Consider the following 15,917-nt stretch of genomic DNA (forward strand, 5'->3'; position numbering starts at 1 on the left):
GGGAGCAGAGCAGGGAAAGAGCATTAGGGGGAACAAACCGGTGTACACAGAACAAACCATAAATTAATAGCATATGCGATAAACCCAAAAACAAATCCCACACCACTACAGTTGTGTAACCGCTGGCAGAGTGTGGTGGTTTCAGTTCAAAAGCGGGCAGAAACACCAATTAAGTGTAGAGGTTTTGGTTTGCATTTCTCGGACAATGCACCAATGACGGTATTGCGTCTAATGCTGGCCAAATGCCAGTGCACCTCCTAGAATGATTTGCTCATTTTCTCTTGCGAGGTAAGAATTAGGAGGAGAGCAAAGCAGGCTCTCCGGGAAATTACTTCGGCTACTTGTGTTTCCCTAAGAAGAATGAGAAGCTAAATGTTAGTGCCCAGGGCCTGCAGCTCGCTGATTCCCACGTGTACTCTGCGCTGAACACCAAGTGTTGAGACCCTGGGTTTTTCCCGTTGCGAAGGAGCAGCTCGGAGCCGGGTGCGAGTCTCTGGCTATATCGAGCGCTGCCGCCGTGCCCGTCACGTTCCGGGCCCCGGGGCGGATTCCTCTCGCTCCGCCCGGGGCCCGAGCGGGCACCAAGGCTGTAACAGGCAGGGACCGAGAGGGGAACGAGAAGGGAGCGAGGCGAAACAAGGCGAGATCGAGGGGGACCGAGGCCGGCCCAGCGCCACTGGCCCCGGCCCCGGGCCCGCCCTCGACCCCCGGCCCTGGGCCCGTCCGTCACAATCGGGTTTCGCGGTTGCCTGGCAACCGTGAGCGCCGCCAGCGTCTGTGGCGCTGCTGCGGCCTCAGTTGCCTGAGAGCGTGCTTCGGACTGGTTGCTCAGCCTGGACGCTGCCGGCGGCTACACCGAGCGATTCGCCACGTGAATTGTTCACGGAGAATTGCTCTCTGCGAGCGAGTCCTGAATTCGCAGAGAATTGCTCTCTGCGAGCGAGTCCTGAATTCGCGGAGAATTGCTCTCTGCGAGCGAGTCCTGAATTCGCGGAGAATTGCTCTCTGCGAGCGAGTCCTGAATTCGCGGAGAATTGCTCTCTGCGAGCGAGTCCTGAATTCGCGGAGAATTGCTCTCTGCGAGCGAGTCCTGAATTGCCTTTTGAAGGTAAAGATTGACTTAAGTTGAACTTTTTGGTTTTGCCGCATCTGTGCTCTGAAAGAGAAAGCCAAAATGAAATACAGGATGTGCTAATGCCAGTCTTCTGGTGCAGAAGTTCAGTGGCATGTACAGCTTAGAGGATGAACAATATATGCTCTAGTGATTGTACTTTTTTTTTTTTTCACTGAAGAAATGCAACATTTCCTAAATATACTAGTCTATACATTTTTTTCCTATAATGATTACTTCAACTGCCTAAAGGTGGATGAATTCTGTTCAAGTTTCAGTGGGTTTTTATGATCTGGTTCTTAAAAAGATTAGGGAGATGCCTCTGAATTAAGGTGCAAACAAGACCATATGCCAAAGTCAATAGTCTGGATTTATGTAACAGTAAATGTGAGGAAGAGAGAGAGAGAGAAATAGAAAAAGAGGTGGGATGGGGGGAGGGAGGGAGTTTGGGGAGGGGGAGAGAAAGAGAGTGACAGAGACAGATTAAATAGAAAATACCAGTATTCCATGGATCCCACTGGCATTCTGTTCAATCCTCTTCCGGTCTTCTCTGCGGTGAGGTGTAACAAAACATAAGACTCCACTGGATTCATACAGATTTGGGCAAGGTGGGACTGCCCAGCTGTCTCCCTGGGGCAGGGCAAGATTGTCTCTTGCTGCTTTCACATCATATAAAACCTTTAGCACCAGTATATCCTTTGACTCTGCCATGCATCGGGTTCTGGATTTTCAGATCTCTTGTGTTACTTAGCATCCCATGCCGTCATCTGGTGCAAGGCCTCAGGAAGGGCTCTGGGGGCCCTTTGGAGGTCTTTGATGGGTGATGACACCCCCTCAGCTGCCCCTCATGGGAATGTCCCCTGGATGTGGCCTTGTGGGGGTGGGGGGTTTTAGGGCTGAGCCCGTTTGTGTGAGGGAGGATGGGTGTCCACTGCCTCTTACCAGAGGTTATGCCACACACCCAGAATTTCCTCCTTCCCCCTCTGTTGATGGGAGGTTTGTGTGCAAACCCGTCCTCCGCAGACAAGTCTGTGGCTATGACTTCCCCACCCTGAACCCAGACAGAGCTGATTTTCAGGAGAGCTGCTGGGTTTGGCTTTGGTGTGGACACGTTTTCCTCCCTCAGCCTTGTTTACTTCTCCCCAGACCTGAGATAATAGCACAGTAGTGTCACCTTTATCTTGTCTCAAGTTCCCTTAGGCAGCTTAACTCAGAGTCCAAAGTTCCAATCAGGAGGCATTTTCAGGGAATGGTGGGCTTCAGTGGTTGCAGCTTCTTTATACAGTTTTGCCACAATGGGCAAAAAGTCCTTTATAACAATATTTCAGCCTTTTGCCATAACATTCCAGTCTCTCACCAGTCCTGTGAGGAGCAGTTGAGAGAGCAGGGTTTGTTTAGCCTAAAGAAAAGGAGGTCCACTCTAGCTATTTTTAAGTAATATTTAAGCTACAGCTTTGTCTGTTCTAGCTATTGATAATGTTCAGATATTTAGCTCCAGGTTTCAGTATGATCCATCTTTGAATTGCACAACATAGCCATATAGTTCAGATAAAATCCAGCTAGAGGCCTAACAATACTAGCTACTTATGCCAAACAAGCACTTAGCTGCTTTCAAATACTGTAAAATTTTTAGCACCAGTATGTCCCTTGAGTCTGCCATGAATTGGGTTCTGGATTCTCAGAGTTCCCATTGTTGCTCCTTCCAGTTTGGTTGAGGCATTGTCGCTCATCTGCGACGTCCTCCCTTCAAAATGGCTTCTGGACTGCCAAAAACGACACCAACACCTCGTCTTTTGCACAGGGAAAGACTGCAATCTGTTTCCGTGAGTACCCACTGGGGCTGTGTTAAGGCTGGAAACTCCCCTCGTGTCCCTCCTCTCCCTGCCCCCAGCACTGCCCAGCTGCAGACCCCCTCCCCACCTCTCTGTGCCGTGCTCCTCTTGGTGGGGGCTGTCCTGGTGCACTAGGGAACACCGTGTGTTGCTACAGGGCAGCGTCTTGCCTCGCTGTGCTACCAGAGCCAAGTTAAACCAATGTACAGCTGAAGCCCTGAGCACGCGCCTCTTTCCCTCCCCTTTGTCACAGTAATTCCTTCTGTCAGGCTGGACACTCACCTGTGCTGCTCTGACCAACCTGCCCTTGGGCATGTGGGGGGAAGCTCAAACTCTTCCCTGAGCCTTGAGAGACACGGCTGGTCCCAGCTAGAAGAGGTTCCAAAGCAGCTGTTCTCTCCCATCTCCTGTGTGGGGCACAGATCCAGCCCTGCAGACAGCCGTGGAGTCAGGGCCACAAAGGTCCCCTGGCTGTTGGGGGCTACTTTGACTGAAGATGCCTCATCGCTGAGGCTCTCTCAGGGAGATCCTTCTGTTTCCTTCTGTCGAGGGGCCTGTGAGCCCAGACAGGAGAAAACAAATGCTGATTAGCAGAGAGAACTAAAACGTGGACACATTCCTGTGCACCTCACTCTTGGTACAACTTGGCTTTCTTGCGTCTCTTGGACTCACCCAGCAGCGCTGTCTCCTCGCTGTGAGTTATGAGTGCTGTGCAGGGATGGAGTTGGGGGAGTTAGGAGAGCCCCTCCCAGCTCTCTGAAAAAGTCACTGCCTCAATCCAATGAAACTAAAGAGGAAAGAAATGCCCAAAGAGCAGAAATCCCTAAACATGTCCCATCAAAACATGGAGAAGCTAATGGGACACAGCCATGTGGTTAGAGTATGTGTATTGCACTCTGTGTTAATTTACTGATGCCAGGTATTTCAACAGTAGCTTCCAGGGCTTCTAGAACTGTCTTAGATGATGTGATTGCAAATTATTCACGACTGCCACTTGTTCAAGAAAAGCCTTTCTGAACAAGCCTGTCTCTGAGGCTTTTGCTGTTGTTCTTTTTTTGTTTGTTTGTTTGTTGTTTTGTTTTTTCCTTTCAGCTGTTTCCCTCTAAGTTCCAGAGGGAGAACTTTCTCAACGAAAAGAATCAAGCCAGTACTGGGGGTAGTATTCTGCCCAGAATTCCAGACATGTGTGAACCTGGTCAAAAGGTATCCTTTTCCTGCTCTTTTCCTTTCTGTTTGATGTGAAGTTTGAAGAGGGTGTGTGCTTGTGGCAGGCTTGCCTCCAGCAAAACACCTCAGTGTCCAGGTCCTGTTGTCATTGCAAACTGCTGCTAGTGGTGGACTTGGAGTCACGATCTGCACTAAGCCAACACAAATAACCTCTGCTGAAGCTGCTGGGGTTTGCTGGAGTGTAGCTGCCATTGCTAAAACAATGGGGGGAAGGCTGGGGAAGCTACTGGGACACAGCCATGTAGTTGGAATATATGTATTGCACTCTGTATTATTAATTTACTGATGCTAAGTATTTCAGCAGATAACTTCTAGGGCTTTCAGAACTGTCCTAATGGCTGTGATCACAAATTATTCATCAGTAGCAGGTGAACAAGAAAAGCCTCTATGAACAAAGGCATTTCTGAGGCTCTTGCTGTTTTTTTTGTCTTTCAGGTGACTCCCTCTGCCTTCCAGAAGGAGATGTCTCTCACCACCAAGCAGAGGCTGGCCAGAGCTAAGAAGCTGACTCTGCCTCAGATTGTCCAGCCTCAAGCCAAACATGAGACCTCCCATCACAAGGTAGCCTTTCCCTGCCCTTGCCATTTGATGTGATATTTGAGGAGGGTGCCAAAAGAGCAGCTTGGCTTGAGCCTGCTCAGTGTGGTCCAGGAGCATTTGACCAGCCCAGGGAAGATGTGGAAGAGCCACTGATTGCCCAGTGTGAGCTGGGCAGATGTACTCACCCAGAGTCTGTACTTCACTGAGGATCAGTGCAGAATCTTCATGCCAGCAGCTGAACCTCTCCCTGCTCTCTCTTGCCTCTCCTTTCAGTCCTCGGCAACTGACCCAGAGCAGAGCTCATTTCAGCCTTGCCCACCAGAGGTGGTGTTTCAGAACTACAGCCCTGGTCAGGTCTGTGAAATACCAGTGCTTCTGAGGAACAGGGACAAGGTAAGTGCTGGGATGTGGAGGTTTAACACTGTGCTGGAAGAGGAGAGTGGAGAAGAGTGGTTAAGGATGGCACCAGGGCATGTCCACCTGTCTCCACACGTGGCAAAACCATCATTCCATGACTTCCCCACAGGTTCCTCATCTGCTGAAGGTCACCCTGGAGAGCTTACCTTATTTCAAGCTGGTAGGCCCCAATGATGTGTACCGCAAGGTGCCACCAGGCCTCTACACCACTGTCCGCATCCTCTTCACCCCTGCAGAGAACAAGGTGAGTCTGCACGTCCCGAGAGATTGGTGTCTTCAGTGCAAAGTGAACCTGAAAAGCTGCATTCAGGGCATCTGGCCTGGGTTTCGAGTACCTCTGCTGATTTCAGTGGAGTTGCACTGGATCTAGAACTGGGAGATACTCTTAGGCCATGCTGAAGACAGGGATAAATACCCTGAGCCGAGACTGTTTCTTTTCCTGGCAGGATTATTTCCACAAGCTGGTCTGCATCACTGAAAGGGAAGAGTTCATTGTGCCAATTCGGGCCATTGGTGCCCGAGCCATCCTGGACTTCCCTGACCAGCTGGACTTCTCGGAGTGTCCGGTCAAGTACAGCACCCAGAAGACTCTGCTGGTTCGCAACATCGGTAACCGGGCAGCTCATTACCAGCTGAGCACCCAGAGGTGAGGCAGCTCATCTGTGCTTGTGCAAAACACCTTTGGGTGATGACAGAGCTGGGAAAGAGCAACAAAAGGATCCAGAGCATCAAAGCTGCTGCCCTGCAGCCCTGGCTGGAAACGGGCAGGATCTGTGGGGTTTGCTGTTGCTTCTCATATTTTAAGTGGGATGCAGCCTTTGAGCTTTCTCCATCCCAGATTTCCTGGAGGGTGCTGGAGCATGTTAGTAGATGGTTTGCACCCTCCTGAGCACAAGCAGCTTCTGAAATGGTTACTTGCCACCGTCAAATAAACCCATTCTCTGGGAGGCAACAGGCATGTGGCTTTCCAGAGGTGCTCTCACGAGATGCCCCATGTGATCTGTGTTGTGGACAGCCTATGCTTTAACCTAACAGACTGGATTCATTAGAATAATTAATGCTATTTGACTTCAGCTGTTCCACCATCACTACAAAATTATATATGTTAAGATTAGATGATATTTGGGGTTCTTCCTGCAGTAGGTGCTAGTGGATGGATGCGGCAATTCAATTAGCAGTGATTTTTCTGTCTTCCTTGGGGGGGAAGGTGGCTTTTAATGAGATTGATTCTCCCCAAATCAAAGAATTCAATAACGGCAGCTAAGGCACTAGTGGGCAAAAGAACGTTTGGCTGTAGCAGTTAACTGTACCATGGGACTTGAAGTAGATTGCAGCCTCCTTGCACCCAGCATTTAGCAAAAGTGCAGGTGAATGGTGCTTTGAGGGCCTTGGCCACTAAATTGCTAGCTTTGCTCACTTGTCAGCTCTGTCTCTAAATTACGTCAGGAGTGCTGGTCCTTGGTATCCTCGTGGCCATAACTTTAGCCCAGCTCTGTCAATAAGGGGAGCTGATGCCTGATGAAAGTAAGCAAGATGCAAATGACCCTTGAGCCTCATTGCAGAGAGCTGGATGCAGAGTATGAGGTCATTTTATCCCACAGGATCTTGTGAGGGCTGGATCTCCTGACACTAGAGTCAGTAGCTGTTTCTGTTCTGTCTTCCTCTGACTGTGGTTGGTTTGCTCTTTGCTTACACAAGTGAGCAGAAGTGAACTGGACTGGAAAAGGGATAACATCCCCAAATCTCCTCCAAGAGTCCTGCTGTCTCTGTGTTGCAGCCCTTTCTCTGTCATTCCGGCCATGGGAGCTCTGGACATCGGCGACGCCATGCAGGTGACAGTGGGATATGAGCCACTGAAGGCCGGTGACTGTTCCACGTCCCTTGTCGTGCACTACGACACAGGTGAGTGCTGGACACTGCACAGGGCACTCTGTGCATCCCTCAGAGCAGAGCCCTTTCTAAGCAGAAAGGCTGATGTGGCCATGGCTTTAACGAGGGAGATGATGATCATAGTGTTCATTTGGTAGTCATCTAGTTTGTAGTCATGTAGTTTGTTATCTTGATCCTTGTAGAGCTCCATATAAATGCCATTTCTAGAGAGCATGTCTGATATTTGTTGTTTCCATTTCACCTGGGAAACACTCACCTGCAACAGGAATGGTGAGCTTGGCACTGACGTCTGAGGCCAGATGAATGCCAGGAGTTGGTTGGGAATAATGGAGGTTTGAAGGCCCTGGGAATGAGGGAGCCTTTGGTCGGGGTCTGTTCTAGAAGTGAAATGCTGGCAGGTTGTCCAGGACATCCTCATGTCGTGCACGTGCAGCTCTCCGGTTGTGATAAATGTACCGATCCACAGAACTGCTCATTCAGCTAAAAGCTGTGACACTTTGTTCTGTTCCCTGTGGTTTGCTCTGTTCCTTGTGCTTCCATCAGCCAGCGAGCGGAGCAAAGACTCCCCTTTGCTTTGTTCCAGGGGAAGACACCCACACAAGCCTTCATGGGAGAGCTGTGGATGTCGCCATTGGGCTGGACAGGAACCGTGTGACATTTGGGGAGACCTACATCACACTGTCCAAGAGGACAACTGTGCGCATCCACAACCTGAGTGATATCACAGCCCGCTTCCAGTGGAAGGCTGTTGATACTCAGGGAGAGGAGGAGCTGAAGCTGAGGTAGGTTTGAAAGATCCATTTCAGTGACCTACCTTGCCCAAGGATAAAACTAATGGATGGCTTCAGGAGATACTGGTGCTTTTGAATGGCTTAGGCTAAGTAATCCATCCCATCTCTACCTGCCTCCCCCAAGAAGTTCTGTGTCAGGAAAAGCCACTTGGGTTGGCTGGTGGATTCTCCTTCAGCTCTGGCAGAGGCTTTGAGCCAGGAGGTTCTCTTGAGGGCTGCTGGCTTTGGAAACCTCTCCTGAGCTTGCAAGTGTGGAGTGAACAACAAGTGATCCTCTGATCCATTTGGGACCCCATGGCTCAGGGTCAGCCCTTTGCTGAGGAGCTGCTCCTGCGCTTGCACTTCTCTCTCAAATATTAAACAAGCTGCGGGGTTTGTCTCTCCTGTGGCTGCAGGCGGTATCACAGGCTGTGTCAGCTGGAAAAGGACAAGTTCCGTGACCTGGAGGCGTGCGGAGTGGACACCACTCGCCGAGAACTCTTCCCTAATCTCATCCGCAGGCTGCAGAGTGAGAAGGCAAAGGCGCAAGGAGATCCCGTGCTGTTCAAAAACGACATTTTCTCCATTGAGCCAAAGGTGAGCAATGGCTGAGAACCTCCCTTCCCGCTGCTCTTCTTCCTCTTCCTCCTCATCACTGCATAAGGTCACTTGACCGATCCCTGCCTCAGCTGGCTTTGTGTGCCAAGAGAGAAGTCATTGGGATTCTGGTGAGGTCAGAGAACTGTTTGCAAAGAGTGTTTCTGCCCTGAGGGCTCCTGGCAGGCAGCAGGAGCCAGGCTCAGGCTTCCAAACTCTGTTATAAGTGTTACTGATGAGTGTTACTCCTTGCTTGTCACTGAAGCCCTAAATAACGGCTTACAGGACTGTGGTTGAAAACAAAACTGTGACGTTTGAAGAGAAATGTTTTGCTGTCCCCTTCTGCTTTAGGAGGGCGAGATCAGGCCGAATTGTTGGGCTGAAATCAGCGTGTTCTTTAAGCCCCGGGAAGCCCGGGTCTATGAGCAAGCAGGTTACTGTGACATCTCAGGTACGGCTCCTTCCCCTGCCTCTCTCACCGCAGTGAAGGGGAGGTGCAAACACTCCCCCAGATCACTGGGCTCCTGTGTAACAGCTGGGAAGGCTCCCTGGTCAGCAGGGCAGTGCTGGCACATCCCCAGTGTTCCTGCAGCTTCCAGGGGATCTCCTCTATTTTGATTTTTTCCCTCTCAGCTGTTCGGAATGCTGCCTGTATTTAGTGTGCTCCTCCTCCCTTGGGAAAAACACAAGAACAAAATTTCTGGCATTTCCTAAAGATTCACTATCGACAGAGGGGTGTAAGAAAGGATGTTCTCTATGGATGTACCGTATCTCCTGAGGGAAGAGAAGGGTCCATATCTTCTGCAATATCAGGAGCTGATCCCATGCAGTCCAGAGTCATGGACTAGCACTAAGGCAGCCTGGAAAATGCAGGATAGCAGAAGGAATTACTGTACTGAAATAGAAATCTCTCCCCAGGCCGTGAGAAGAGGCTGCCCCTGCACCTCATAGGGGAAGGCCTCGGGCCCAGGCTCCGCTTCAGCTATGAGGAACTGGACATCGGGGAGGTTTTTCTCACAGCAAACCTCAGATATAAGGTGAGCAGCAGGCTTGGGGTGAATCCCAGTGGCTCTCGGGTAGCAGTGAGCCTTGTGGACCTGTGGAATTCTGGGCAACTATGGCCGTTGTGATACTTGTCGAATTTGGGGGGTTTCTTGGAATCTGGATCTTTTTCATGGTGTCAGAAAAGTGTGTCTGTTGTTCATGAAACCTCAATCCCTTCATTTGGGCAGTCTTCCTTGGAGATCAGTTTGGAGGCTTCCTGCAAAACTGCTTGACACGTGAAAGCAACACTGGGCCAAAAAGCTGCATGTTCAGAGGCTTTTGTTCCAGTCCCAGACACAAATCACCTTGTGCTCAGGCTGTCCAAAAGCAGCTGGAACAAGCTGGCTGCATTTGAGTTTGAGTCCATTGCAAAAAGTTTTCGGTCAAGTCCCTCCTGCCTGTTCCTGGGAGTTAGAGGAAAGCCATCAAGCGTTCTGCCTCAGCACTGGTCAAAGTGCTTGGCAGTGCTTTCCTTTGCTGACCAGTCCCTCACCACACTTCAGCCACGGTGGCTGTAGAAAGAGCAAAGTGTTTCTGGGAAGAGAGCAAAGGAGCTTTCTACATCTTTGCTTCTGGTTTCTCCCACATGCACTAAACAGGTTGGCTGCAGTGGAAGCTGAACGTGCCTTGCCCACAGTGGGGCTGGGCACACCTGGAGCAGCAGCAGCAGCTCTGTGGTGGTTTCACTGGTAATGCTGCCATGCCCAGTGTTGCTCTTAGGGCTGGGTGTGAATGAACTTGGTGATGCTGAGCAGCTCCTCTGTGCTGCAGGTCAATGTGGAAAACCCCAGAGTGACTCTGCTTATGTGAAGTTATCACTGCTTTGCATGAAGAACCCAAAGCCATAGGAAGTTGTATTTCAAAGTCGCATTTTTTGGCTTCTGCCATGCAGCAGCACAGGGCATCTTCTGCCTTGTACAAGTGTTAATTGTTAAATTCCAGAGTAACTCAGACTTCTGCAGGAAAGGAAGATTCCTCATGTATTTGCATTTTGCTTTCCTGCTGCTGCAGACGATCCTGTTAAACAGAGGGCTTATTGCGGCTCCCTTCAGCCTCGTCCCTCCGACCACAGCCATGGGCTCCTGCTTCACCTTCCTGACTCAGGAGGGCGTTGTGGCACCGAATGGGCTCCAGGACATCTCTATCTCCTTCCATCCCACCATCCAGGGGGCGTTTGAGGAACGATTCCAGTTCAGTGTGGCTGGATCTCCTACACCTGCCATCCTGACCATCAAGTAAGGACTCTGGGAGCTTGATGGGCACATGTGTGGCTCTCTCTGGGACATCCCCCACCTACCTCATTTTGGGGTTGAGCAGAGAAAAAAGGTGCTTCCTGAGGTCTTAATCTCTGCTCTGATCCTGGCGTTGCCTTAGTGTGGGGGTGCCTGCTGCCCTGTGTGGTACCCGGGGGGTGGAATGACTCCTCCCTGCAGGGATCTCCCTCTGCCTTGGGCCATGGCAGACAGTGGCATGGATCAGCTTTGGGCTGTAGCTGCTCTGGATGTCCCCACGTGAACAGCCAGCTAGGCCCCCAGGGCTTTGGAGATGGGCCAGCCTGGGTGATTCTGCACCAGCAGCAGTGTTTCTAAAAGCTCTGTTAATAATCCATCCCAAACAGGCAGCAGCAGCCTCAGCTCACCTCTCATGGCCATGCTGTGGGGGACAAGCTGTGCTCCCAACTCCTGTGCAGAGTGATCTGGTAGCTCCTTTCCAGAGCCAAGAAAGGACTAATGTGGGAGACAGGGAACTATGCAGCAGGAACTGTCCCAAGGACATGGGCTGGTGCCATTGCAAAGGATAAAATCCTCACTCAGCAAAGGGTCGAGGTGGGAAAAAAAGAAGAAAAGTGATGATAGGAGAAGTAAAACAGTTCTCAGGACCACAGCAGCTTGAGGGCCTGTCCCAGAGGGTCTGTCAGCTGCTGACCACTTTGCTTTGGCTGCCTCCTGTCCATGTGGGTGCTCTGCTGAGCTCAGGGTTCTGGGTTGATTTGAGAGCCAGGGTGGCTCTGACAGCAGCTTTTGTCCCACCCCTCCCTAAGGACACCCGCACCCTTTGCAATTCCCTTTAACACAGCCACTGCCTCCCTGCCTTTGTTCTCGCAGGGGTTTTGTGATGGCACCGACTTTACGTTTTGATGTGCCCGCCCTCCACTTCGGTGACGTCTCCTATGGTGAGTGTGCCCTGGGCTTGCACCAGAGTGTGAGAGGTTGGTGTGATGCTGAAATGGAGCACTCAAACATGAGAGTCTCTTCATCACAGCCTCTTGTAGTGGTTTTACATTCACTACATTCTGGTTGCTAAATTTAGTGTAGTGGTCTTAGTGTTTATTTTTTTTTTGTGCGTGTGTGGGAGAGAGATTAGGAGAAAAGCAAAGTAGGCTGAAGCTTAAAAATGAACAAATAGTTTTATTAACACACACTAAAAGAATGGAAAAAGAAAGTTGGAGGAAAAAACTAAAATAAAACAGAATGAAACTTTAAAAACACTCTTTCCCCTTTCTACAAATGGTTAACTTTCTTACAAAACAACATAAAAAGATAAAACTTGTAATTTTCAGTTAGTTTCACTATTTGAAAACAATCTTTCATTAATTCTTTAGGAGAAGAGTCTCTCTTAGAGTCATGGATCTCACTGACAACCTGAAACAGTTCTCTTGTGGGTTGTTTAACTGTCACAAAAACAGCTGCCCAGGGAAACTTGCTTCTGTGACCCCTCCCATTAGCAGTTTCTTAAGCTGCTTATGGGTCATGGGTCTTAGACTTGTCCATATTGGGGTGTCAGCTTTTAAAGACGAACAGCTCTAAAGGCAAAGAATTTTTTATCTCGAGGCACAGAGATATTTTCTCACTTCTTCCCTGGTGTAGAGGATTTCTCATCTTTATGTTTGTTCAAGCATCTCATGGGGTTAATATCACTTAGTCCATTACAAATACCTTTGCTCAAATCTAAACACAAATCTTAACAATCATCTCCCTAAATGCATATCTTTTCTATGATTTAAAGGGATAATCTACATATAACGTTCATTTCTATGGCTCAGTAAGGATGGAATGACAAACTCCTTAACCCCCTGTCCAATAGTCTTTTCACTCTTGCTTCAGTGACTTCATGCTGTGTCTTCATGTTCACTCTGTCCCTTTCTTTTCTCTCTCAGGGAAGGGTTAGGCTTTGGAAGTTTCCTGTTGCCAGGAGAAGGTTAAATCTGCCCAGAGTCTTTTTCTCTCTCGCTGCAGCTCATGGTGTTAGATGTTCAAGGCTGCACGGGTGAGGGGTGTGGGGAAGAACTCCCGCCAAAAGATCAGAGGACCCGGGCAGTCCGGAATCAAAAAAAACCAGGCGGAATCGTAAATGCCTTTTTTGCCCACCCCTGCGTTTAAATGGCGGCGGGCCCCAGCCCAGCCAGGCCCGTAGTTGGTGTGAGGGGCCCGGCCGGTGGCGCCTGCCCGGCCCTCCTTGCTGGCAGCAGACGGGGCCCGGAGGCACGGCCCGGCCAGGGCTGCTCCTCTGGGCCCGGGTAAGCCCGGCCCCAGCTGACCCCCGGCTGCCCTACCAAGTTACCTTTCCCTCTCTGGCCAAAGGGAAAGAGACTGGCCTGCAGGAAATCAGGGGGTTTTATATGGATACTGCCCAAAGTCGCAATTGACATTTTCAGTGGTCATATAGATGCCAATATTCCAGCTAACCTTCTGATAGGTCCCTGTCCTTTCTAAAGCCATTCTCAGGTCCTGACCCGAAAATACATTTCACATTCCTCCATAACTAGAAACAAAACTGTGCCAACCCATGACACCTCTTCAGGGTGGTAACTCCAGGGCTGCCGGTGCCTCAGGCAGCTTTTTGCTATCATGAGATCAAACAGGACCAAAGGAATAGAAAGTCAGCATCACTGTTTGGCCACTTGCGGTTTCCTTTTGAATAAGGGGCACAATAAAAAAAGGCACCGAGTGGGAATATGGTTCTGTACTAGCAGATGCTTCCTGCTTAATCTGATTTCATTCCTAAGGCTTCTTCAACTGAGGGCAGCAGTTTTACCTTCGTTTCTTTTAACAGTGCTGCTGACTGTTGTCTGCATCTGGTCACCTCGGTGGCATTTGGGATTGTAACATCCTCCTTGTGCCTCTTGTGCCTGTTTTGTGCCGTTTGTCCTTTCCGTGCCTCTCTTGCCTCCCTGCTGGAGTCAATGGTGGAGTTAGCCATGATCACTGTTGATGGGCATGGGGAAGCCCTGGGCTGTTGGTTTTTCCTCCCCGTCTGTCGTCTTCAAATGACTCTTGGTAAGCAGGCAGCGGGAGATGTCTCCTCCACATGTAACTGGCCAGCCAAGCCATATATCCACTGCAATGAGCTGTAGTTTAGGTAACAGAGAAGTAAAATCCAAGCACAGTTTTATCCTACCACGATGTTCCCAGCAGGAATCATGAGCTAGTGATGCCTAAATGGATTTTTGTGTCATTTTCTCAGGTTTTCCTCGCACCTTGAAGTGTCGCCTGTTTAACACCTCCCTGGTACCCCTGGACGTCAACCTCCACATTCCTGGGGATGGCCCCGGACAGCCCAGCGTTGAAAGCGCTGATCAGATGCTCAGACTAAATAGCCAGTCTTGGAGGAAGGAAGCTCAAGGTGTTATGAAGCCGAGGGAATTTGCCATAAGTCCCTGCAGAGTCGGTGTCCTTGCCCAGGGATCTGCAGATATCCAAGTATGGGAAGAGTCCAGCCGGTGGGGCTGAAGCTTCACTGAAGTGTGGGAGGGCTTTAGCTCTGATGCCAGCTTTGAGCATCGTGTGAGTGAGGATCTGCACTGGTGTGAGGCCTCTGTTAGCTGGGCTACTTGGGATATTCCTGAAGGAGCACTGCTTTGTTTCCAAAATCACAAGCTGAAATCATGCGCCAGATGGTCAAGTACTGAAGTAATTTTTGTGGTTTTGAGAGTGATTTCTTTGATTGACAGTGGGCAGAGCAAGGATGAAAAGAGAAGGCTGCTGTTAAAGAGAGAGATATCATTGTGTAAAGCAGTTTTCTTTCCTTCCTGGTCTCATTTCTCGTTTGCTGGGGAGCAATGAGATGTATTCACTGCAGGGATCTTCAGTGGGGACAGAAAATACTCTGCAGCCATGAACTGCCCAGCACATGCTGGGCCAAACTTTGCTCTCAGCTTCCTGCTGTAAAGCTGAACTCATTCTGTTCAAGACAACAGACTTCTTCTGCATTTATGTTGTTGTAGTCGGGTGAAAAATTAGCAAATCTTTAACATACCTGATATTGCCAGAAGGCTTTTGTTCCTCCCAAAAGGCTCTACTTAGGAACCAGCAGAAGAATTAAGGCAAAATCCTCTCTTTGTGTACCATGGAACAACAACTGGAGGACACCACACATGGGTGATGAGATCTTGGGAGTGAGCAAACGCTTGCTGCACTTCTTTTCTCTTCTACCAGGTCACCCTGTGTTCCAACACCGTCAGAAACTACAAGCTGGAGCTGGTGGTGGACGTGGATGGTGTTGGCAAGAATGTGCTGGCACTGACCCTCACAGCCAGGTACCGACGCTTTTCTTGCAGCTGCTTGTCTTTCCTCGTGCATCCAGCACCAGCACACTGCCCGGCTGCAGCTCCAAAGGAGGAGCGTTGCTGAGTGAGCTGGATCTGCCCGCCTAGGCATGAGAACAGGGCTAGAAAAGCAGCCCATGGTGAGATGCCCCCCTGCTCACAGCCAGGCATGGCCCTAGAGCTTTTTCTAAAGGGAGCAGGAATAACATGAATTGTTGGCCTGCAGCTTTGGTTGGGGACACAGTGAGCAGCCTGCTGAGAGCTGGGCTTTGGTTCACTTCAACCGTTGCATGTGCAGTGGGGAAGAGGCTCACGGCAGGAGTGGGAAGGAAAAAAGACCCTATGAAGGGGAATATAGTCCTTGATGTGGCAGGTCAGCTCAGGTTTTGCTGCTTCCCTCTGGCTCTTTTGAGGAATGCTCTCAGAGTGGAGGCCACGAGTTGTTCTTGCTGCAGCCAAATTCTATCCTGCTACGCTGCTGTGGGCGTCAGCATAATGCCAAGTGGGATGCAGTTCCCTGGTGCTGTTCCCTCTCCCAGGCACAGCCATGCAGTCAGTGCCTGGGCTGCAGTTTTGTCAAGCAAGTGCAAATGGGGACAGTGGAGAGACCTGTGGGGTAAAGGCTCGAAGGAGCTGTAGGAACTGGAAGAGGTCAGTCACCCACTCTGTAGGCCTCGTGCTCTCCACTGCTGGAAGGGATGACTGAGTTTTCAGGCAGGACAACAGTGCAGTAGGAGAAAAGGGAGTCGTTTTCACTGATACACTGGAGTCCTGTGCTCCTTGAGCCTTGGTGGGCACTGGTCCTCATGGGAAAGGCTCCCCCAGAGCTCATGGACCACTGGACTGTTACGGAGTCCTTGCAAGTGTCCTTGGGCAAAAACAGCTAAGACAGCTCTGGAACAGGGCACATGCTCTGCCTGGGCATTTGGAAGCCTCTGCACTGC

At 50.2% G+C, this 15,917-nt stretch overlaps 1 protein-coding gene across 1 annotated transcript; it reads left to right on the top strand.

Moving 5' to 3' along the window:
- The first annotated feature begins 213 nt into the window (after positions 1 to 213).
- LOC120757941 (hydrocephalus-inducing protein homolog) lies at positions 214 to 15,081 on the top strand. Its single transcript, XM_040075678.2, has 16 exons — positions 214 to 219; positions 467 to 1,108; positions 4,606 to 4,731; positions 4,984 to 5,103; positions 5,237 to 5,371; positions 5,574 to 5,773; positions 6,905 to 7,029; positions 7,601 to 7,799; positions 8,204 to 8,384; positions 8,736 to 8,835; positions 9,303 to 9,421; positions 10,440 to 10,663; positions 11,534 to 11,601; positions 13,893 to 14,128; positions 14,864 to 14,964; positions 15,012 to 15,081. Exons 1-16 carry the CDS (start codon positions 214 to 216, stop codon positions 15,079 to 15,081), a joined length of 2,652 nt encoding a protein of 883 aa, XP_039931612.2.
- The last annotated feature ends 836 nt before the right edge of the window (positions 15,082 to 15,917 follow it).

This window comes from Hirundo rustica, chromosome 11, assembly GCF_015227805.2.
Source record: "Hirundo rustica isolate bHirRus1 chromosome 11, bHirRus1.pri.v3, whole genome shotgun sequence".
Classification (NCBI taxonomy): domain Eukaryota; kingdom Metazoa; phylum Chordata; class Aves; order Passeriformes; family Hirundinidae; genus Hirundo; species Hirundo rustica.

What these genes read in the sequence shown, in the direction of transcription:
- LOC120757941 (XM_040075678.2), top strand. An exon ending in CCTGCCATCCTGACCATCAA is followed by an intron (nt 10,664 to 11,533) that starts GTAAGGACTCTG and finishes TTGTTCTCGCAG; the next exon opens with GGGTTTTGTGATGGCACCGA. An exon ending in GCACTGACCCTCACAGCCAG is followed by an intron (nt 14,965 to 15,011) that starts GTACCGACGCTT and finishes TCGTGCATCCAG; the next exon opens with CACCAGCACACTGCCCGGCT.